Genomic DNA, 21436 nt, shown 5'->3' on the forward strand with positions numbered 1-21436 from the left:
TGCAGAAATGGTAGTGCCCATTGAGCCTAATCCAAGACTCATATCACATTTACAACTGACACCGTAAAACTGTCTTCAATCACAGACTAATATTTCATATTTAATAGCTTATTATATAAATGCAACAGGGGCATTTCAGGAATTTTTTTGCAGGTCCATATTTCCTTCAGGAAACAATGTCCTGACTGAGCTCAGCTGTTACACGAGTCTACTGGGGTTTCCAGAGAAACAAATCAGTCTTACAACGCAACAGCCTTCACATGAGTTAGTGTGGTGTAGTCTCCCATTTGATTGACTGCTTGACTTGCTGTTGTTTGACCAAATGAGCAGTGGTTGAACCGTCACTTGTTTTACATCTGTGGCTGAAGAGTACAATGGCAGCATATAGAATTAAGCCATTCATTTGAGCGGCATAGAGAGAGGCTACAGGGGAACAACTTCAGACTTTTCAAACCTGATGGAGACTACAACATCTTAGCTATTTAAACTGAGTTCACACCATATAACTATTGAAGTTGTAAGATTGTTCTATGGTTCACAGTACATGACTTGCTTACTTGAGAATGAGAGTTCCAATAGGGTCACACACTACAAGAACTATCAGCAGTTGGAGCCCCAAAACTGGATTTAAGAAGCAATTCCATGCATAGCACCACATTCTCAAAACAACATAACAAGCGTTATAAGTTGCACAGTTGGGTTTGAACAAGAAAAAAACTTTAAAACAACTTTCTCTACTTTTTTTCCCAAAGAAAGTCTCCATCTACTGCCTTCTGGCCACTCACATGCAGCCACATTGCTGGCATTGAACCTGTGATGCCATCATATTCTCAAATGTGATAACCATTGATCAGCAATTAGGCTGTGATGGCTTTAATGACCAAAGGACCAAAAAGAAGAAGAAGAAGCACATCCAGCCATATAGCCTTTTCGATTGAAATGCTGAAGATGGAAGGCTATGCTTCTTGTGCAGAAACTGATTTGGTCAACTCCTGTAGGACTTTCCATGTCCTCGTTGGTGTGACTGGGAGTGTCGCAGCCTTGAAACTACCTCTTCTGGTCTCCCAGCTTCTTCAGCTCCCTGGGGTGGATGTGAGAGTTGTCTCGACGGAGCATGCCAAACACTTCTACAATCCTGCAGAGGTTTCAGTAAAAATCTACAGCGACAAGGATGAGTGGGAGATGTGGAAGCAGAGATCGGACCCTGTGCTACACATTGAGCTAAGACGCTGGGCCGATCTACTTGTCATTGCTCCCCTAGATGCCAACACTCTTGGGAAAATAGTTAATGGCATTTGTGACAATCTGCTGATGTGTGTGGTACGAGCCTGGGACATGAGTAGGCCTCTCCTCTTCTGCCCTGCTATGAATACAGCTATGTGGCAGCATCCCATTACAGCTGAGCAGGTATCCAGGATGAAAGAGTTTGGATATGTGGAAATCCCGTGCATTGCTAAGAAACTAGTGTGTGGAGATGTTGGTAAAGGCGCCATGGCAGAAGTACCATTCATTGTCAGTGTTGTCAAGCAGCATCTTCACAAGTCAGAGTCCTCCATTCCCTGCAGGATCTCAGCATCGTTGTGGTTGGGTTTTTTGGTCAAGATGAAATGTGTTGTTGGAGTGATTGCTAGAAAGTTGCTGGGAATTTTACACTTTTACACAAGTGAGAATACAACAGGAAAATCTCTGCAAAATTCAGAGCAAGCAAGTGCCCTGCCTCCTGCATCAACCCAGACACCACCTCTCTCCTGAATGAGAACATTTTCAACAATCTCCTGCAGTGACCCTCATTTGCGATCATTAAACTTATGTCTGAAAACAGCTATAAAGCAGTAACAAGTCTGTTCTCTGAAGCTCCTTTTTCTCCATCATCGCACATACAGCTACTAACCCATGCATTAACCGCAGCTCAGTTTCCCTTCTGTCAAATTCATTGAGGAAACAAATGGGTTTAATGGAGATCTTGCCTGCTGATAACAGATAACTGCGGTGAACAACATACCTTACCTCCAAAGGAAATAAATGCTGCGAGTCCAAGAAATTGATGAAAAGCAAACAGGAAGTTGGGCTAATGCAATAAAGCACTACAGACATTCTAATAAACCTTCCCACACTTTTATCAGATTACTCTGCTGGAAATGACTTCTACTTGGGTTCAATTTAAGTCAAGTCACGTACAACTGATGAACTTGATTTAAATGTGAAAATGCAATGCATGGGATAGCCGGGAGCTTGAGGCCATACTATGTTGTAGCTGTAGGCTGGGCCAAAAGCTTGTAAAGTGGGAATTCAGCAAAACCACAGACAGAGCTTGAAAAGAACTCCTTGAGTACCAGCATCAATTACCTCTATTAATGCACATTACCCGAGCCCTCATTCTCTTCCTGTGTGTATCACCTCACACTCATACAAGCTGGGTGCACCACTGCACCTCAGGCTACCCAGGAGAGAGAGAGAGAGAAAGAGTGTGTGTGTCTGTGTCTGTGTGTTGCAGGGCAATATATCATCTCAGCTTGAATAGACCCCCAAGCCAGAAGTTAATGAAGTGAAATGAGACTTATTAGACAAAAACCTTTAAAATCACTGACAGGCAAAACATAGGGAAATAAAGACAGCCTGAAATTATTAATGACAATGGAGACATACTGAGGTGCACAAAGGGACTGTGGACACAGGTGAAGTCTATGAAATTTAACGTTCTTAATACCTAGGGAAAAGCAAAGATTGAAGCAAGAGAATATGACAATGATAACTTAAGAGGAGGGAGATAAGAAAGAAGGCTGTAAATCAACATTACAGATGCCAACTGCCATAAACCAAGAAGCAAAACAAACAGCTCTGCCTACTGCTACGGGGTTCAAGCTAGGACAGATATAATAAGTGAGTGACAGTGTGAGTGTTCGTGTTTTCAAAGTCCAAGAGTATTAAGCTTTAGCCCCTGCAGTGGATTAACGAAAGAATTAACGCTATCATATGATCCACGTGGCACACATTTCTCAATGGCTTTATTTTTCAGGCACATGTGCAGCCTGGGTCAGCTAAGCTAAGATAAGCCAGGTAATTAGCCAAGAATGACTAGTTTACCAGGCTGATTAGCGCCACTCATCATCAGGTAATGACGGCTCAACGGGAGATCGGCTCGGTCCTGACATCCAGCACATGATTGAGCGAAGGGACTGCAGCGCCTGCCTGCAGGGTGCTTTTCTGAGGCCAACCAGAGAACAAGGATGCATTTCTCATTACTGGCAGAAATTTGGATGCCGTCCTCAAATTCGGGGTGTGTAGCCGCTTTCACCGAGGCAGGCGTCGGATAGCTCGACCATCGTAATTGTTGGACCGGTGTTTGTGTGCACTTGTCGAAGAGATGGCGACTGCTCAGATTCAGTGTTTCTTCTACTGCCTTGTTCCTTGAAATTCCAAAGCTAAGGGCGGCAACAGATGGAGATAAATTAAAAGATCCTGTTTCAGCCCCTCTTCTCCACAGACCCCTGGGCTCACCCTGTTCTGCTTTGAAGCCTGATACATGTGGTTGCCTTTGACTGAGGGTTCATAGAGAGGCAGAGGTGTTCAGGTTGGACTAAGCAAACCCCTCATTGTTCTTTGCCCTTTATTTGGCCTGTAGGTCTTAACCTTGTCTTGACCCTCAGGCATTTGCTTAAGGGGTCATAAAGACTGGGCCACTTGTTTCACCCAAGGCCAGAGACCTGAGGACCCAAGGGTGCAAGGGTATGTTGTGAGTCAGCCAAACTTTTGTGGTTTAGATTATGCAGTCAGAACTTTGCTGGATGAGAAATAAAACCTGACAGCATCAGAACAAAATAGCATTGAATTTCTTTATATACATATAGAGTGAAATTAGCATTGTCATAATTTAGACAAATGTATTTGCCAACACCGTTTTACTCCACCTAAAATCAAAACATTTGTTGGTTGACCTACTTTCAATTATGGGCAGAACATGCTGTGGTGTGTGGAACTGATTCCATTCAAAACAGGAAATAAAAAAAAACCTGGCTTCGATCGTGAATTTTGAGCCTCAATCCCATCAGATTTTTATCTCTGTCAGACAATAACCAACCTTGTGCAACCTAGTACCCAATCTAATAAATTATTCAGCTGCACTCACAAATAATTCCTTTGGCCTGAGAAGTTTGGCCAAGAGCAGACATAGATATATGTTGACGTTTCCTCCTCGGTTTTACATATTTCTACACAAAGTAGAATGTAGAACATACACGAGGTAGGAATGAAAGGTTATAGCACAGCCACAGAACTGGGCGTGAGGTGAGAAGTGAAGAGGAGGAAACCATTGTCTGGACAGAGGGCAGATGGGGAACATAAGAAATGTGGTCCGTCTGTCGGTCAGACCAAGCCAAGCTTGATCATGTCTCATCACTTAGTTCTTAAGGGGAATACTTTAAGTGGTCAAAAGCTGGTCCAAACCAATCCATCAATCATTTTCTCTCATGTCATGGTTGTTTGGTTGAGTGGAAATTACCAAAAGCCATGTATATACTAGAGAGGTCATCAGGCAATCACAGGGTGAACACATGCATGAAAGCACGCCACTTCTGATCTTTTGTTCTGCTGTGTTCAAACTAAACTGCAGCAACAAAAGTATAATGTAGGTGGATTACTTTTTGCACTAACATTCCATTTTAATCAATTTAATAAAGCATAAAAATACCAAAAGAGAGCTGTGGGAATATAACAGGTGTATAAAGTGTCCAGCTCTCCCACCAAATACTGGTTTGTTGCCAGGGTTAAGCAACAAAATCCCTTTGGTTTGAAGATTGAAGGAAAAAGTATATTCACTATTATAATAGATGATAATCATTCCCTAACCTGATCCAAGTGCTGTCAATGCCTAATCATAACCATAAAACATTACACATTTTAGCAGAAAACAAATAATCTCTGAAAATAATGTAATTGTATTGCTTTCATTTTCTCATATTGGAGGTAGTGACTGACCTACATGGATACAAATCAACAACTGCTTGCCGCTGTGTGCAAATATGTCTCAGAACGAGCAGAAAGGAATTGCAGAAGGAACCTTTTAGACCTCGTCTGTGAAGCTTTAGAGGGCAAACAGTACACATGTCTGGATAGGAGTGGTAAGGCTCAGCAGGGGGTGCTTTTTGAAGACACAAACAAATAAATAAATAAACGTGTTTTCCCGAACTTCACTTTTGCGTTTGTCTTACTATTTCATGTTGACAAATATATGTTGTGCAGAATGTCTGTTAAACAGGTTTATTCGAGACATGCTTGAGCATTACGTACATATGCTTTATGAGGTAAACTCATCGACAAGGCCAAATTTGAAAGAAACAACAAAGCCAATGGTACCCTAAGACTTTTGCTACCTTTCTGCCGTTACCTTTATGGAATTCATCTTCATAAGAATGTGCAGCAGACAAAGCAGCTATTCTTTTTGCCTATTGTCTTTTTTTTACAAGCAAGTACACATATATGTGTTTGCAGCTGTCAGTGAATACACCGTCAAAGCATTAAAACCCACATTCCAATGATTTTAGTTAATCAAAGCCAAATGGATGCTAAAATGTCATGAAAGAGAAACAAAACAAAACATGATTTTAGTCGCGTGTGCGTGTGTGAGGAAAAGGGAGAGGGGTTGGGTTTGGCGTTTTGTGAGTGGCAATACTTAAATGTCAAATTGCTCTTGCAGACATGGGACCAGAGAATAGAGGAGACAGTCTGTGTTGGTTTGTGTGAGCACCGAAAAGGGGGGGGGGGGGGGGGGGGGTTGGGGGGTTGGCTGGGCGCTTGGTTCTCTGCAGACCTCTGGGACCAGGGAGGCTGGAGATAAGCCACATATAGTTTCAACAGTCCTAATTCTCATTCTACCTCATGTCTAACCACTGGGGTCCCCTCTACTGATAACCCCTGACAGGAAAATAACCTTTCATGTAACACACACACACACATTTCATTTATGCCATTTCTTATAGGGAATGAATTCCATACAGCCTTTTCAACTACCTTTGAAAATATTTCTTGCAAAGCACATGGACTAACTGTACAAATCCTCAAAGACAGGCAGCACCAATAGAGGGAGAGCATAGCTAGGTGGTGTGAAACGGCAGCTTAGAGGGAATCATGGCCTGAGGCTGCGGGTCAGAGTTCTCCTGAGGTCATTCACAGCAAATTGACTGGCAGACAGAGAAAGGGAGGGAGTGCGTGAGGCTGGGAGAATGAATAAAAGAGACAGGGACACTACCTCCGGAGCCACTGATGCAACTCCCAGGTCTCTTTGATCTATCATCGGAAGCTTCCTGAAGTAAACACAGGCTAATTGTCTGGATTTGGTTGAGATTCTTATCTGTGCTCGTCTGTCTGTTCCTCCGAAGCTTTGATGCATTTCTTCGAGGACACGGAGGAGTCGAAGCTTGTTGGTGGCGATCAGATTCCTCGAGGTACAAAATGGATACGCCCAGCATTTAACAGCTCCGATCCACGATTCCACCACCCAATCATCGCAATGTCCGGGGCCAAGGTTGACCTTATGCATATCTCTTGACCTTTTAATCCATGAAGCACCTCACAATTAAAGCAAACCTGATAAAGTACAAGTTCGATATGCTTGTTAAAAAAAACATTAATTGTTATCTTTTAATTATGTTTAATGTTCTTAAGTGTGGATTTCAGTTGAGAATCATGCTTCAATTTATATTGTGTTTTTAAAGGTCCCATATTATACCCTATTAACCCAAGTTAAACTAGGTCCTGGTGCCCTAATGAACATGTCTGTGTCATGCTTTAGTCAAAATATCATAAGGATGAAGCACAATAGCAGTTCAATAACACTGTCAAAACAGCCTTTTTCAGAACGCTCGGTTTTGTGCCTGGTCATTTACATGTGAATGGGATCCAGGTAAACCCACATCCACTGCTTCCAGGGGAGTGTCAATCTAATTTACAATCCACAGCCATACTGTCGCCACTTATCACCTATTGTCATGGTCACAACCCCCGCTCCATATACCCCATAGTAATGTCCGTTTACCCGTTGTTACTGAGTTTCACCGCAATGCATAGAGTGACCACGATTTTGGCTTCTCGCGATCATAAAAACATTAAAAAACAATTAATGCGCCGCGCGGCGTGTATGTAAATTCCCATGCTAGAAAAAGACCCTGAACGCACCAGTGTTACTGCGGCTCCAAGTGACGTGTGTGGATGAGAAAAAATGTAGGACAACATCTACATCTTTCTGCAGTGCTTTCAAACGCGTGCTCCTCATATTGTTGATCCACACACCACTCGCTAACCGCAGGCACGTAACTGGTGCGTTCAAGGTGTCCCTCCAGCATAGGACTTTACACACACGATCAACAACAAAGGGCTTGTGAAGCTTGTGAACATTTTTTTCATAAATAAAATATATCCACTGGACACAAAAATCCTCTGAGGCTGGAAGTTTGTGTAAAACACTGTGCTCCGCTGTGCAGCCACTCTTCCTCCCTCGCCTGCACTCTCGTATTTCACAGGGACAAGGGGGAGCTACGGTGGAGCTGTGAAGTACTCTGTCTGGCGGGGTGCCAACATTCACGGTGAAATGTCCGCACTGTCGTCACTTGGTCGGGAGGTGTAAACATCGCATTTTTTTCCGCCTATACTTACACAAAGTGGAACCACTAAAACATGACTGAGTCTAGTTTTTTCACATTTTGGGGACTGGTATGGCCCACTGAGTCCCAGTTATAAGTACTAAAAGATTAAAAAGTTGATTTTGCACAATAGGGGACCTTTAATACTGTTTTATCAGTGGCTCCGCATATTTCTGCGATACTATCGTCTTTGCCCTGCTCACGCATTACAGAACATTTGAGAGCTACCTGCAAAAAAGGAGACTTTATTTATCTCTGTAGTAAAAAGGAGGAAGACACCCATATTACACCCAGACATTAAGACAGCTAAAAATCACACAAATCATGGACAAAGACAAGTACTCGCAAGGATTAAAACAGAATTTTAAAAGTCAGTCATTCGATAAATAAGATTAAATGAATAAGTAAGGAAGATGGAGAAGGCAGGAGACAGATTAATATATTTGAAGTTGAACCTTTGATGCACAAAGGTAGAAAAAGCAATGACAATTCCCTCCTTCTGAACTCTCTGGCATATTATTTATCGGTGCCAATGTTGTGCTGGGGCTTTCCCCGTGACCCTCCTCAAGCACAGATCTTGTGCAGAGCCCCTCGCGTGGAAACACGCTTCCCTTCGTTCCCATAGCCCAGAGAGATCAGACACCAGGGGTCTCTGGGGGGAAATAGCTCACCCAGTGATGACGCTACTCATTGCAAGCCTGATTGGGTTTAGTGATGCCTAGGGGGCTGAGGCCAGATCATAAAGATATATCAATATATATCTGGAGGGGCTACTGGAGCCACTGGAAACACATCATTGCCTTGATCTTGGAAGAATTGGTTTAATGCCAAAGGTTGCTGAAGCATATTGGTTTTGAAGGCCGAATAATTGTTTATTACTTGTTTTTAATAATGGACAGTATTTTTCAGAAAGTCCACTCAATCACAGAGTGCAGCATAGGCTCTGTAATTGCAGCTAGAATACGATCTGTATAGGCAATTGCGAGCAAAGGAAAACGGCACTGTGATTTACAAAGCCAAGAGAGAATTTGTTTAAATATGGTATGTCCAAATCTCTAAAATCCATTTTTTGTTTTACAGACATCTCAATCACATAAAATGTAATTTACAATTTCATCACGGTCTCAGCCTCTTTTAACAGAGCCAGTAAAAAGAAAATAGTCAACTTTTCTTAGTTACTTTTCTTCCTAGTCTAAATTATTAATTGGCAAATGGCATTTTATGTAAACAGCACAATAACAGTATGCTTTTGCAGATCCATCTGTATAACATGAGGGCGCATGAAAGTGTTCTTTACATCATTTGTATGCATGCATGTGTGAACAACAGTTGCATCCTGCATCATGGACACATCCTCTCTATCTCATAGCTGCATCATTTCACCCTGGGTTCAGAACTTTACTCTGTCATTCAGGCTGACGCATTGGGGAGGCAGCTCTCTGCCCGTGGCATACAGCGCCATATCACCGCCATGTCACTGTCTGTCTCTCTGGCTTTGTCCCTTGTCATGCCTCCATGCTGGAAGGCTGATGCAGGAGAGGGAGGAGGAGGAGGAGGAGGGGGGGGGGCTTCACAAACTGTGACAGACTGACAGGTGACAGGTGAAGCCAACCAAACAGTGAATAGACATTCAGATCTTCATACATATACCAGGGTGGTTGAATATGTGTGAGGAAGAGTGCTTGCAAACAAACATATATATACAGCTGCCACTGACCCTAACACAGGTGGGATGAGATTACAAGATGGGCTTTCACAACAAACACTCTTTTACATACAGTAGCTCTACAGATGTGAAAATACTGCCTTTTGAATGCTTTAAAATCCTAATTCAATGGGATATTACCAATTGCAAGGGAGTGATGTGAGACTCGAGGAGGAGAGGACATTCTCCATTTCCTTCACTGTTTTATCAGTTTTCTAATATTGTGACGAAGCTTATAGCCTCTATATCAAGCTTATCTCTTTGTGTGGTAATGCAGCTATAAAACAGTACGTTTTTGTGACTGACAAAATCTCTCAACAAATTAACAATTAACAATATTATTCAGTTCTGAGTGCAAAGACAAACATATCCAAAACGTTGTTAGTGAAGTATACTGGTAGGCTACATACTGATACTGATGCTGCAACATTCTCAAAATTCAACACAAACACAGTAGCATACTATCTTTTGATCACAGTACATCCTGCTAAAATGTAGAGATATACCACTGATAAAATGCTAAAAAGCTTTGGCTAATGTTTAACCCTTAAAAGATCACACAAACAAAAATACCATTATTAGCACAACAGCTCAATCTTTTGCCCCTTTTTTTTGATTCGGTTGTCTCAGACAAGTAATGATGTTGAATACTCGCTGAAATACAAAGAGACGTAAAGTTGTTTAGCTGTAACCAAGTTACAGCCAACATATGTGCATGTGCCAATATGGGATTTGATTTACAGCTCTCTTTGTCCCTCAATGGAGTTTTAATGGCCATTATTCCTGTCGTTTGCGGTCTCATATCGAGCATGAGGCCCTCGCTGTGGCTTGAATCTAACCCGGTGCCAGAGGTTGCACCCAAATCATTCAATTTGACCTGAATCTCTCAATTCCATTACCCAACATTCTCTGCAGGGACAGTAGTGGTCCCTCAACACTTGAACTCTGACCTCAGATCCACCAGGAGAGCAGCCAATAACGGTGAGGGAGGTTTTATAGGTACGCAGGCTATCTGAATTATCTCGCCTCGTGTCTCACAGGGGATATACAGTCATAATAATACTCTATGAGGTTTTGCCCTGAAATGTGATTTAGTTTTATTGCCTACAGTCATACTTTGTGATTTGTCATTGTGTGCATGGAAAGGTGAGTTCAGGTTTCATTTTGCATCATCTCCATGAAAAAAATTTAAAATTGTTTTGCCAAAAATTCGATATTTGAAAGTAAAATTGCATTATTTCGTTGTGTTCATGCCCTGGATGTGGGCTGATGCAGTATGAGTAAGGAGGTTAAATAATGTAAATACTATTTAACTTTATTGTTCAAACCCACTCTGCGTGTGCATTTTGTTCTTTAAAAAAATCCACAACGTAAACAGCATCAAAACGTATGTATTTTGTGTTGCTGATGCTACTGTGATTGAACTGTGTTCAGTGTAAGGTTGTACAAAAAGACAAGAGACAAAAGGGGCCCACGGTTGGTGTAGTGGTTAGCACTCTTGCCTTTGCAGCAAGAAGACCCGGGTTCCTGGGTTCGAGCCCCGTTTGGAACAACTTTGGAACAAGGGTCTTTCTGCAAGGAGTTTGCATGTTCTCCCCGTGTGTGCGTGGGTTTTCTCCGGGTTCTCCGGCTTCCTCCCACAGTCCAAAAACATGCGATATGGGGATTAGGTGAATTGACCACTCTAAATTGACCGTAGGTGTGTGAGTGTGAGTGAATGGTTGTTTGTCTATATGTGGCCCTGCGATGGACTGGCGAACTGTCCAGGGCGTACCCCGCCTATCGCCCAATGTCTGCTGAGATAGGCACAGCACCCCCCGTGACCCTCTGGTGGAGGAAAAAGCGGTAGATAATGGATGGATGGATGGATTTGAAGATTTCTGATTGTTTTAGCTTCTTATATGTGAATATTTTCTTTGTTTCTTTACTCCATATGACAAATAAATCATGAAAACTGAATAATTTGTGTTCGTGGACAAAAGATTAATAGAGAAAATAATCAACAGATTAATCGATTACGAAAAAAAATCATTAGTTGCAGCTCTAAATGAGTTATTTCTGTATGTTTTTTATTCCTATGTTGTGTTACTATGTTTACCATGTCAGAAATATGGTTATATTGTCAATTTGTTTTCGTTCCATATCAAATCAATCACTTTTAATGTGAAATATCATCATAAAAATTATTTTAATGTCTTTTTCTAAAAAAGTTGGCCTTTTTTTTTACTTTACCGGCCCCTTACTGACCAAACTAGACACGAGACATGAGCTATCATTGAAGAGAGACATGAAATACTTCCATATATGTAAAAAGTAATGTAATATTTGTGTTGCATGTCTACCAGTCACATACTAACAGTCCCTTGTCAGGCTCTCAAAAGCAGTAATAACTGCCCTGTTATTGTTGGCAGATCAGCTTTATAAATCTTGACTGCTTGACAGTTCACTGATTATATTCTTTTGGAGTTGAATCAGATAAATAACCACTAAATAAAGTGAGCAACACTTTGGTTTCCTTGAATATAAATATGTGTGTGTGTATGAATATATCAAATGTGCATGATGTAATGATCACTTTAAACACCGTCAGGACAGAAAGTGAGAGTCTGCTCAGTAATTCATCGACGCTGTTAGTGTTGACATCTGCTTGATGGCTGCAGACAGCCGCTGGCTAGTGTTAGCCTCCCTGAAGGGACAGGCTGAATAAAATAGATCCACGTGGTGTTAACTTGACTTGACTTGACAGCCTTGCATTGGAGCGTGGGCCGATGGATGTTGTTGATCAACACCGATGGCTGACAGTCATCACTAAGCTGAGCCACCCTGCCAAAATGTGCCACACACACGTTAGTAACAGCGTTCATACCGATTGCTGTTATTGACGGTGACGTTAGGGCGAAACCTTACGTTTGGAACTGTAGATATACTCGTGGTTAGACAATGGTGATACAAGAGTTTTAACAAGTGGTAGTTTCTCATCAAGTTGAAGCTGAAGTTGGATTTCATCAGGGGGAAGAGTGCGGCTGTCGGAACTGAACTCCTGTTATTGCGTGAGCAGAGACAGATCCAATCATTTCATACGTAACAGGTGACGCAAGACAATCTTCTCCATCTGTGAAAATCTCACAGTGATGGACAGTTAAACAGTCAATACGAGTGTCCACACTTGTTCTGAACTGACGTGTGACTGGTCAACATCCACCGGTCACTCTCTGAACTTCTATCGTGAGCTAGCAATTTCTTGTTCTGCTCCAAGTAAGCGACACTAAAGCTCACTATCCCTTGTTTGATCAGCTCGCGAACTCGATTTTTGCATGACATTTCTGAAACAGTCAATTTAATTACTGGTAGTGGAGTTGAGGCGAGGGAACTTATGATTGAAAATATATTGCTGTAAAAAGATGAGAGAAGCAATGTCAGACAGTAAGATGATTTTCTTTACATTTTCCTCAGGCAGCTCTGAAATAAAACACTTCTATAATAATAATAATCGAAGCACAGTCCACTCACAATTTAATACACTATTGAAATAAATTCTACTGCCACGTGGAGTTTAAGAATCCACCGGCTTATTTTGATCAATCAAATACAAATTAAATGTGATTAATCCTTTTGACTTGATGTAACTGTACTATTTCCCTCCACATGTTTAAACTGCAGATGTGAATCGTATTAGGAGAAACTCATCCTGGTCTGAAGGAGATCCAAGAGATGTCTCATGTAGAAGTTTAGCTCAGACAGATTAAGATCCTCCAGCCTCATGCTCATATTCAGTCCTACGTATCTGGCAACCAGAGGTAATCCTCTTTTAAAGTCCACTTCCCTGACAAATTTGTACTGAAAAGGGAGGATGGAAAACAAAGAATGAAAATGCAAAGTGACTGACACACAACTGCAGTTACAAGAAAGCGAAATCACACACTTGAGCGATGCACGCACTCTCACTTGTTAATGAGAACGTAGTAAAGACTGCATGTGGACAATATAGCTGCAGAGAGTTCAGAGAGAAAAAAGACCAGGTGCAAAGGAAAAGAGAGAAAAAGAGGAAAATATGTTTTCACTGTTCACCAAGTCATGGCAGGCCTGTGGGATTGGCAGAGATTGGTGGGGATATGTGAGGAGCAGCACTTGAAAGCTCAGCCAGCAGTTTAAGATGTTCAGAGGGAGTTATTGGTCGGCTGCTCTTCCTCTCCCCTCCGCTCCTTAGTTTCCCCGAGTCTTTTCAAGCCGCGGGCCCACAGAGCCTTTCTTCTTCACTCAACCCTCTGAGAGCCCTGACATGCATGACAGGTACAAGAGAGAGACTGGAGATGTGTAAAGAGAAGAGAGGAAGGGAGAAATGGAAAAGAGGGAATAAAGGTTTCAGATAAAGGAAAGACAGGAGTGGGAAAGATGGAAGAAGAATTAAAAGTAAGATTTGGAATCCATGCATTTAATTTAGGTATGTAGATAGGACGTTTTATCACACAGCACTTCAATTTTAAAAAGCATACTGTCACAGAGGCACTTAACCAGTCGTGAGTTGCTGAACATTTGCTGAACATTTGAATAAATCCATGGGCATGTATCAGTTTCCACTCTTCTCTTAAGGCTTTTCACAACATTTTGGAATCTCGCTGTGGGGATTTGCTCCATTCAACCGCAGGAATATTAGTGATGTCAGACACTGATTTTCAGCGATAAGACCTGGCTCAAGTTCAGGTTCCATTTCTTCACAGAAGTGTTGGATGGTTCTGTTGGCAAGATACTGCGGAGGCTCATTTAAGGTCTCCCGCAAACTTAGAGACAGAATTCTTTAGGGATTTAACTTTGTGCAAAGTGACACTGTCAAAATTTAAGCAAAAAAAGTTATTCCTCAAAGTTAAGACACTTGGGGGTGTTTACATGCATGATAAAAGTCCAATTTTAGTCAGACTAAGACTATAATTAGGTTTTCTTAATGTCATGTAAACATGTTAGTCTGACTAAAATCGAGCTAGTCTTAGTCGGACTAACTTATCTGGATAATGTGATTCATAGTCCAATTACTCCTGCATGTATACGATTAGTCGGACTGAAGTTGGTCCTGGTGTTCTGCGCATGCACCATAATTTCCTCCCTGGTCAATAGACGAGACGAGATATAAACTATGATGCCGTTAGCGAAAGCTAAAGAGAAGACCCACTGTTGGAGGAAGAATCGCACCAGTTGACCCTAACCCTGACCTGACCTGAGAAATCACTTAGCTTCTGTGGAAAGTCTTACATTTATGAAGATTTATGCTTCAGAACCACAGTACGATCCATCTCACGGTCTACATCGCCGTTTGCGGTTTGTTTCGTAAAGGTCAACAGGAAACTGGTTCAATATGCATTAGCTTCCAAAGAGATACAGCACCACCTATGGAGGTGGAGTCAGATGTACGCGGCCAATAAATCAATTTTCTCCTCCACATGTATGACTCAGTCAGACTACGGCCTTAGCTTGATTAAATACTGACTGTAACATATTTTGATGCTGTTACATACAATTAAGGCCTAAGCAATCAAAAGCATATTTAAATATATACAAACATCTGAAGGGTGCATATTGGCTAAAAATACATGCACGTATTTATAGAAGCATAGAGTGGAATGAAATACAGTATTACAACAAAATGTTCAAAAACAGACGGTATACCAAACCTCCAAGAGTCTCGTGCTGTCACTACTGGAAGACAAGATTGAACACCATGAAAGGCATTGCTACATTGAAAATATGAAGACCTATATATCATGCACGGCAAGTATGTGATGAAGTCCAGGTGAAAAGTATTCTTTTCCTAGAGAAAGTTACTAGTCAGATGTTTGGATTCTTTCATCCTTGAATGCATCCTCCTGTGACCCCCATTCAAAATATTAACATCTTTGAAAGGGGCTTATCCAAAAAAGGGCAATGTAATATGTATCTCCACCAGTTGCAAACCCAGGATCAATGGCATTCAGGTGTGCAGTGGAAAGAAAAACACAAGAGGGCCGTTTGAAGTTTGTGAAGATGAGTTATTGCACCCGTTTTTTTTCACCACATAACAATGATTTGCATGACAGGCCTGCAAAGTCTATGAGGTCACTGGCAGCCGGGATTAAAGCAAGGGTGCTTATGTATAAAGATAATAAATACTGATGTGACAAGGGAGTAGAAATGACATACTGTAAGAGGGTTTTTGTTCCATCTCTGTGCCATGTGTGTCCTCTATCAATTCCCTCATGCCTAAAAAAGTGAAGAGGTTCATCTGTGACTCGGTGAGGAAAAAAAAAAGGGGGGGGGGGCTTTAGCTCCCACTCTCACAGGGCTCTTTCATAACCATTAACTGTGTGATGACACCAGTGGATATTTAGATTGATTTACCATCATCTGGGATCACTTGGCCTGCACAGAAGTCTCCAATAGCAAAGAGAGTAATTTGTGTCCTTAATGAAAGTCTTCCTGGCCCAATATTTCTTTGAACCGAAAAAAGAAAATCCACATATTTTATACTTTACTTTGACTGCTGGAATGGCCTCACCTATGAGGTCAGCACTGAAACCTCCATCTCACAGATAGTTTTCCAGTCACAGAAAGGTAAGGGTATTCATTTAAATCTCCAGAACAAATCCTCGATTTCCCCCCCCCCAAAAAAAATTCAGCCATGGTACTAAAAAATCAGGGACAGACCAAACTATGAAGAAAAAAAGGCAAGTCGATAAAATGTAAAACACACTTATGCTATCAAGGCCCTGTATTAAGTACTTAGTAGAATAATAGCATTATTGAGGCTGACATTTTAACCCTGTGAAGTCACCTGTGATGTGACATCAAAGAGTCATCAGTGGAGACCATGACCAGGCCTGGAGTGGAGGCGGCATCAAAGCTGCAAAACCACTTTGTCAAAAGTACGTCCACAACACCAGACTGATTCACATGTCACAGGAAGAAGTGGGGGGGCAGTAATCAGTCCGTAAAGGTGATTAGACCCCCAGAGTCCGAACGCTCCGCCAGAGCTGAGGCACATGTGGAGTAGCCGGGGTTCTCAAGTCAGACAAACAGGTCTTTTAGTGCTACTCACTAAATGGAAGTAGACACTGTGTGACAGTGAAGCATGAGGTTATGGTTTCTAATCATACCTGGTGACAAACCTGACAGGCACAGGCTTGAGCGGCTGAGAGAGAATGGAGAATGGGGGTCGTCTTACAACAAATCAAGGGTTTCCCCCTCTGTCTGTTCACCTTTGACCCTGCAGGGATGATGACCTGTATCTCACCACAGTGATTAATTTCCTCTTCCCCCCCCCAAAAAAAAACACCTTTAACATTTTTAGCAACCATGTACACACACAAAACACATGCCTGTTGCTATGGAAATAACTGTGGGACAAAACTGAAGCGGGGATGAGGAGGGAGGGTTTGGATCGGTTATCTCAGGGAGGCCTCGGAGGATGTATCATTAACCTATCATGAACTCATCACGACAGCAAACAGACCATGATATTCAACAATAAAATAATAATAATAAATGAACACACAGAGCTGGAAATATGAGACAGGGGTATGGACTCACAAAAATAATACTCACGATGCGAAACGTGATTTTATTTCAGCTCGACCACTATAGTCAATGCAACGATATTGGACTTTAATAGACTGTAAAACCATTATAAAAGGTTATATGTCGTTTGACAACATGTATGAAAGACACAGAGAGAGAGAGTCAGAGAGAAGGCTAAGCTTGGTTGAAGTTTAATTCCAGAAGAATACTGGCCTCATCGGCGTCTGCCCTCAAATTCCTCTCTGCTATCAGTCGTCTACATTCTTCAAATGCATCTCCAGTGCAGACTCTTGTTTTGTTTCCCCTTTGCTTGAGGGATTTTACGAGAGGGTAAGCAATGCTTTTTTAGTTCGTTTAAGTTTGTTTGACTTATCTGGCAACCTGGGTGTCTCCGTGTTCAGTGACACAGGGGGTCAAAACACATCTAACTTCTGAATATACTGACTGTACTGTCATTAGTCAACCCAGTATTGCAATTTAACATGTTTCCTTAAAGGTGCCATATGTAAGAATGTGGCCAAAAACGGTTACTACATTCAAATTCAAAATACCGAAGTCTTTTAGGTTTCGTTTTCTGACGTAACTGGCAACCCGTGGTTGCTCGGCCGCTGTGACTCTACTGACTGCAATGATTGGTAGACGGCGGTAGGTGGCGCCACATGCCAAAACATGATTTCAAAACATAAACATGATTTGCAGTCTGCAAAATATTTTTTTTAATGCAAATATTTTGGCTGTACTGTTGTTGTTGGTGAGTTCAGTTTGTTATATGAACATTATTCCTGAGTCTCTGTGACATATTAAGAGGATTTTATTGCCAGTTGCTTTTGATTTATAACATAATGCACCTTTAATATCTGATGACATACAGTGACCTGCTCATTTTATGATTTATGACAATAACTTGCTTCATACAGCTGAGATACCCAGTTTCACATTCATGAGTTGATGATGGTACATTTATTATAAAAAAATATGAGGCCTGACTTCAAACAATGAGTCAATCATTAGTCGAGCTTCCTCTCCAGCTATAATCAGGACCAAAGACTTCCAAGGCCACGTCAGGGTGAGGACGGATTGTGTGATCTAAGCCCCCAGAGTTACAATAAACAGTCAAATTAATCCTCTCACCCTCATTCTAGACATGCTATATCCTGCTCTGTCATAAGCTTGGCCATGTTTGAGATTTACAGCCGCCTTGCGCTCTCTCTCTCTTTTCCATGGCTTTCCTTTCTAATTGTGTGTATGGTCAAGGCTTTGACCGGCACTTTTCTCTTTTGAAGACTCTTTGAGATCTACAGATTGTTTGCCAACACAAGCTAATAATCGCACAAACTCTTCACCCGTGGTTTAGTGGATGAAGCCAAAGTCATACTCCTGGTGGATTTGTAGGGAAGCCAAAGTAATTAAATGATTTTCCACTGAATTAAGATCTTTGTCAAATAACATGCTATGAAACCTGGGATTAAAATGGAATCTACGGGCAAATTTGCCACCAAGCATAAACAAGGACGGTCATTTTCATATTTCCGAGAGCTGCTTCACATGCACATTGTTTAAATTGTTATTCAAATCGACTGTATCTTTAAAAACGGATAAAAAATACTACAAAGATTTGCAGAAAGACTCCCTCACTTTCACAATGCTGGATATGTTATTCGATTAATTCCAGTGTTTGTTGCTTTGACATTTTCTCCACTATTGCTAATGTTGTTGCTGCTGCTGCTTCTATTCCAGCACATAGATCACATCACAGGAAAAGAAAGCCAGTACCAATTCAGTTAGTGGGAAAACAGCAGCGGATATGAGCCAAGGTTATGAACTGGAGGACATCAGCCCCCCGTGATAAAGCTCGGCTGTTGTCCGTCCTTGGTAATGTCCTGCCCCGGCACCAAGGCCGAGCTGTAACACAACGACCCCAAGATAACAATGTCATGGTTGAAACACACCACATCCATTAACAAGAGCATTCATAGCTAAGGAATATATGAAACGTGAAAAGCAATCAAAGAAAAAGCTTAGATTATTTCTTTTCTTTTTCATCCCAGTTTAGAACGAGTCGGCAAGTATAGAAAGACCGCACACACACTACGGTCACATCTTAGAGTGGAGTTTATTTTCCTCCTTTTTATATTGAATGGTTCACTGAAATTTCATTTTGGCTCAGAAATAATAGAAAGTGAGTGAGAGCCGGAATAGCAGAGGGAGGGGTGGGGGAGGCCGGCTTCTCGGGTGGCAGGTGATTTAAGTCGCAATCTCACCTCTCGTGTCCTATGAAGGGAAGGTTTCCATGCGCAGGATTAACAGAATCGGGGAGTTTCTACAAGTTACAGAAAACTGAAACAAAAAAAATCAGAACTTCAACATTTCTGAAAGATTTCCTTTACTCTTCTTCAGTCATTTATCATTCAGAATATACAAACATTTCAAGTAAAATACGAAATTCCTCAGCTGGCAAGCTCAACTGCGATAAGATAAGAAAGAAAGACATCACTTTCTTGAACAAGGAGAAAGAGGTGTCCTCTTAATGGATGATTTGATGCCATTAAGTAATGTTTCCCAGCAAAGTAACCCCTCCCTCCCCCCTCCCTCCTCTCCACCGCACAGCATTCTACTGCAATTTGGTTGATTGGATGAACTGGGCTTGAATTTACGGTTGGATTTTGTTTGATCTCCTGGCTTCAATACGTAAGGTGAGTCGGCACAGGTGGATGAGAGGGAGCAGACATCGATATCTGAAAGATACACGAAACCAAAAGCCTTTAGGATGAGTCGGAGCGGGGGGGGGGGGGGGGGGGGGGGGGAGAAGGAGATAGCAGAGGAGATAAAAGGGATATAAAAAAAAGAGGAAGTGGAGGAGATGGCGAGAGAATAAATAAACCAAGAAACAAAGTGAGAGGGGAAGAAAGAGCGGGAGAGAAAGGAGGGTGAGGTATAGGCACGAGGCCACAGGCTTCATTCTCATTACAAGCCACTGAGGCACAGGACAGCTGCGGCTCTAGTTACGGCGGTACCATGTGTCTGATTGCACATTATTACAGATGCCACACCCCCATTATCATCATCATTCACTGCTCCTCTAAGTCTGTTTACTTTTAACTGTTTTCATAGCTTTCATTGTTCCCTCTTGACCCCACTCTAACTTTCCCCATCGTTTGCCTCATCATTTTTTCCCCCTCTGTCTTACCTCAGTTTCCCCCCTTGTCCATTTTTCCCCCCCTTTGCTTTTATATCCTGTTATAGTAGGATGGGATCCAGGCTATCGATATGATGTTATGATTTATTACTCGTCTGACTCCTTTGCTTTTTTCCGTCTCTTCTTGCCTGCGGATGGGACATGTTTCCGTACCTCCTGCTTTCTTAGACCGCTACCTCCGGTGGTCTTGTCAGTGTGTGTCAACCCTGCCCGACCACCTCTCTGCTTAACACCGGTCCAAGTAAAACCACAAAGCTTTTTATCACAAACCCTGACAGCATCTTACACCCCTTATCCCTCTAGACAACATTTTTTTCTACTCTCACAGGAGCAAAGACTTTGCATAAAACAGCAGGTTGTTAAAAAAAAAAAAAGCCAGACATTCTATAAACAGCATGCTTTTAATATATGGTCCTGCACTGTATAAATAAGTTGCAAACCACCATTAGTTAAAGCTGCAGTCAATGTTGAGCAGGCCCGCGCACTCTTGCACTTGTGCAACCTCAAAATGGGATGCCACGGTTAAAAAGGAGCACACTTTTAATTATTTTACTGTGAAATACCAAGCAAAAATCTTTAGATTCAAGATCCTGCTTACAAACATTAGCATGTGGATGTCTTCAGGCTCAGACTCCAAAAGAAGTGTAAATAAAATATATTCATGAATTACAAGTTGAAGCGGCAAAATACACCGCACTGCCATGGCAACACTGTTTAGGGATGCTGTGGGGCCCTGTGACCAAAATGTGCATCCATTAAGGAGATATCCTCGCACATTTCACCAAGCCCATGGTGCCTGTGCCAACTTTGGCGAGTTCTCAAGCATGCCAAGATGCTCAAAAGTGTTTTGGCAGCAGAATAATAATGAGGTCTTCAACAACAATAGGTTCTTTGCAGCGTTTACAGCAGCAGTCTGTCTCTGCTGCAGGGTAAAAAGTTTAAGAGGGGGCTGTTAAAATAGGTGCCACCAACAAGCACAAGCCAAGACACAAAGGGATCCCACACATGCTGAAGTTGTCTTGGTGTCTGCCCTCAGGACAGTGAACTCCCCTAGGAGTGTTTACTTGCATTCTTGAATAGGATGCCTCAAATTCACTGCAATGAACATGGGACCGCACAGTCTGCCTCAATATAACAAATATTATGGTGGGATAGTGAATAATTACCTTGACTGTGTATGGTAAAGTCATGGATGACTTCTTTGGGTTTTAGTTCAGAAAAAGTTCAAGCAAAAATTAAGAAATTATTTAAAAATCACTTGCATTAGGAAATCTCCTCGTGAAAAACAAGCGGTCTCTGATTTCAGTTTCTGAAATCATATCCTTCTGATATCTGACAAATAAAACAGACAATAGATCA

At 41.8% G+C, this 21436-nt stretch overlaps 1 protein-coding gene across 1 annotated transcript in view; it reads left to right on the top strand.

The window, feature by feature from the left end:
- Positions 1-948: 948 nt before the first annotated feature.
- LOC310939022 (phosphopantothenoylcysteine decarboxylase-like) overlaps positions 949-21436 on the top strand; it is a gene marked incomplete at both ends in the record, with an annotated part of 39609 nt that continues 19121 nt past the window's right edge. The window contains one exon of the mRNA XM_083903689.1: positions 949-1583. Coding sequence (XP_083759815.1) covers positions 949-1583 — 635 coding nt within the window. The remainder of the gene's footprint in view (positions 1584-21436) is intronic.

Source organism: Microchirus variegatus (genome assembly GCF_963457635.1).
Source record: "Microchirus variegatus genome assembly, chromosome: 17".
In the NCBI taxonomy this organism is placed as follows: domain Eukaryota; kingdom Metazoa; phylum Chordata; class Actinopteri; order Pleuronectiformes; family Soleidae; genus Microchirus; species Microchirus variegatus.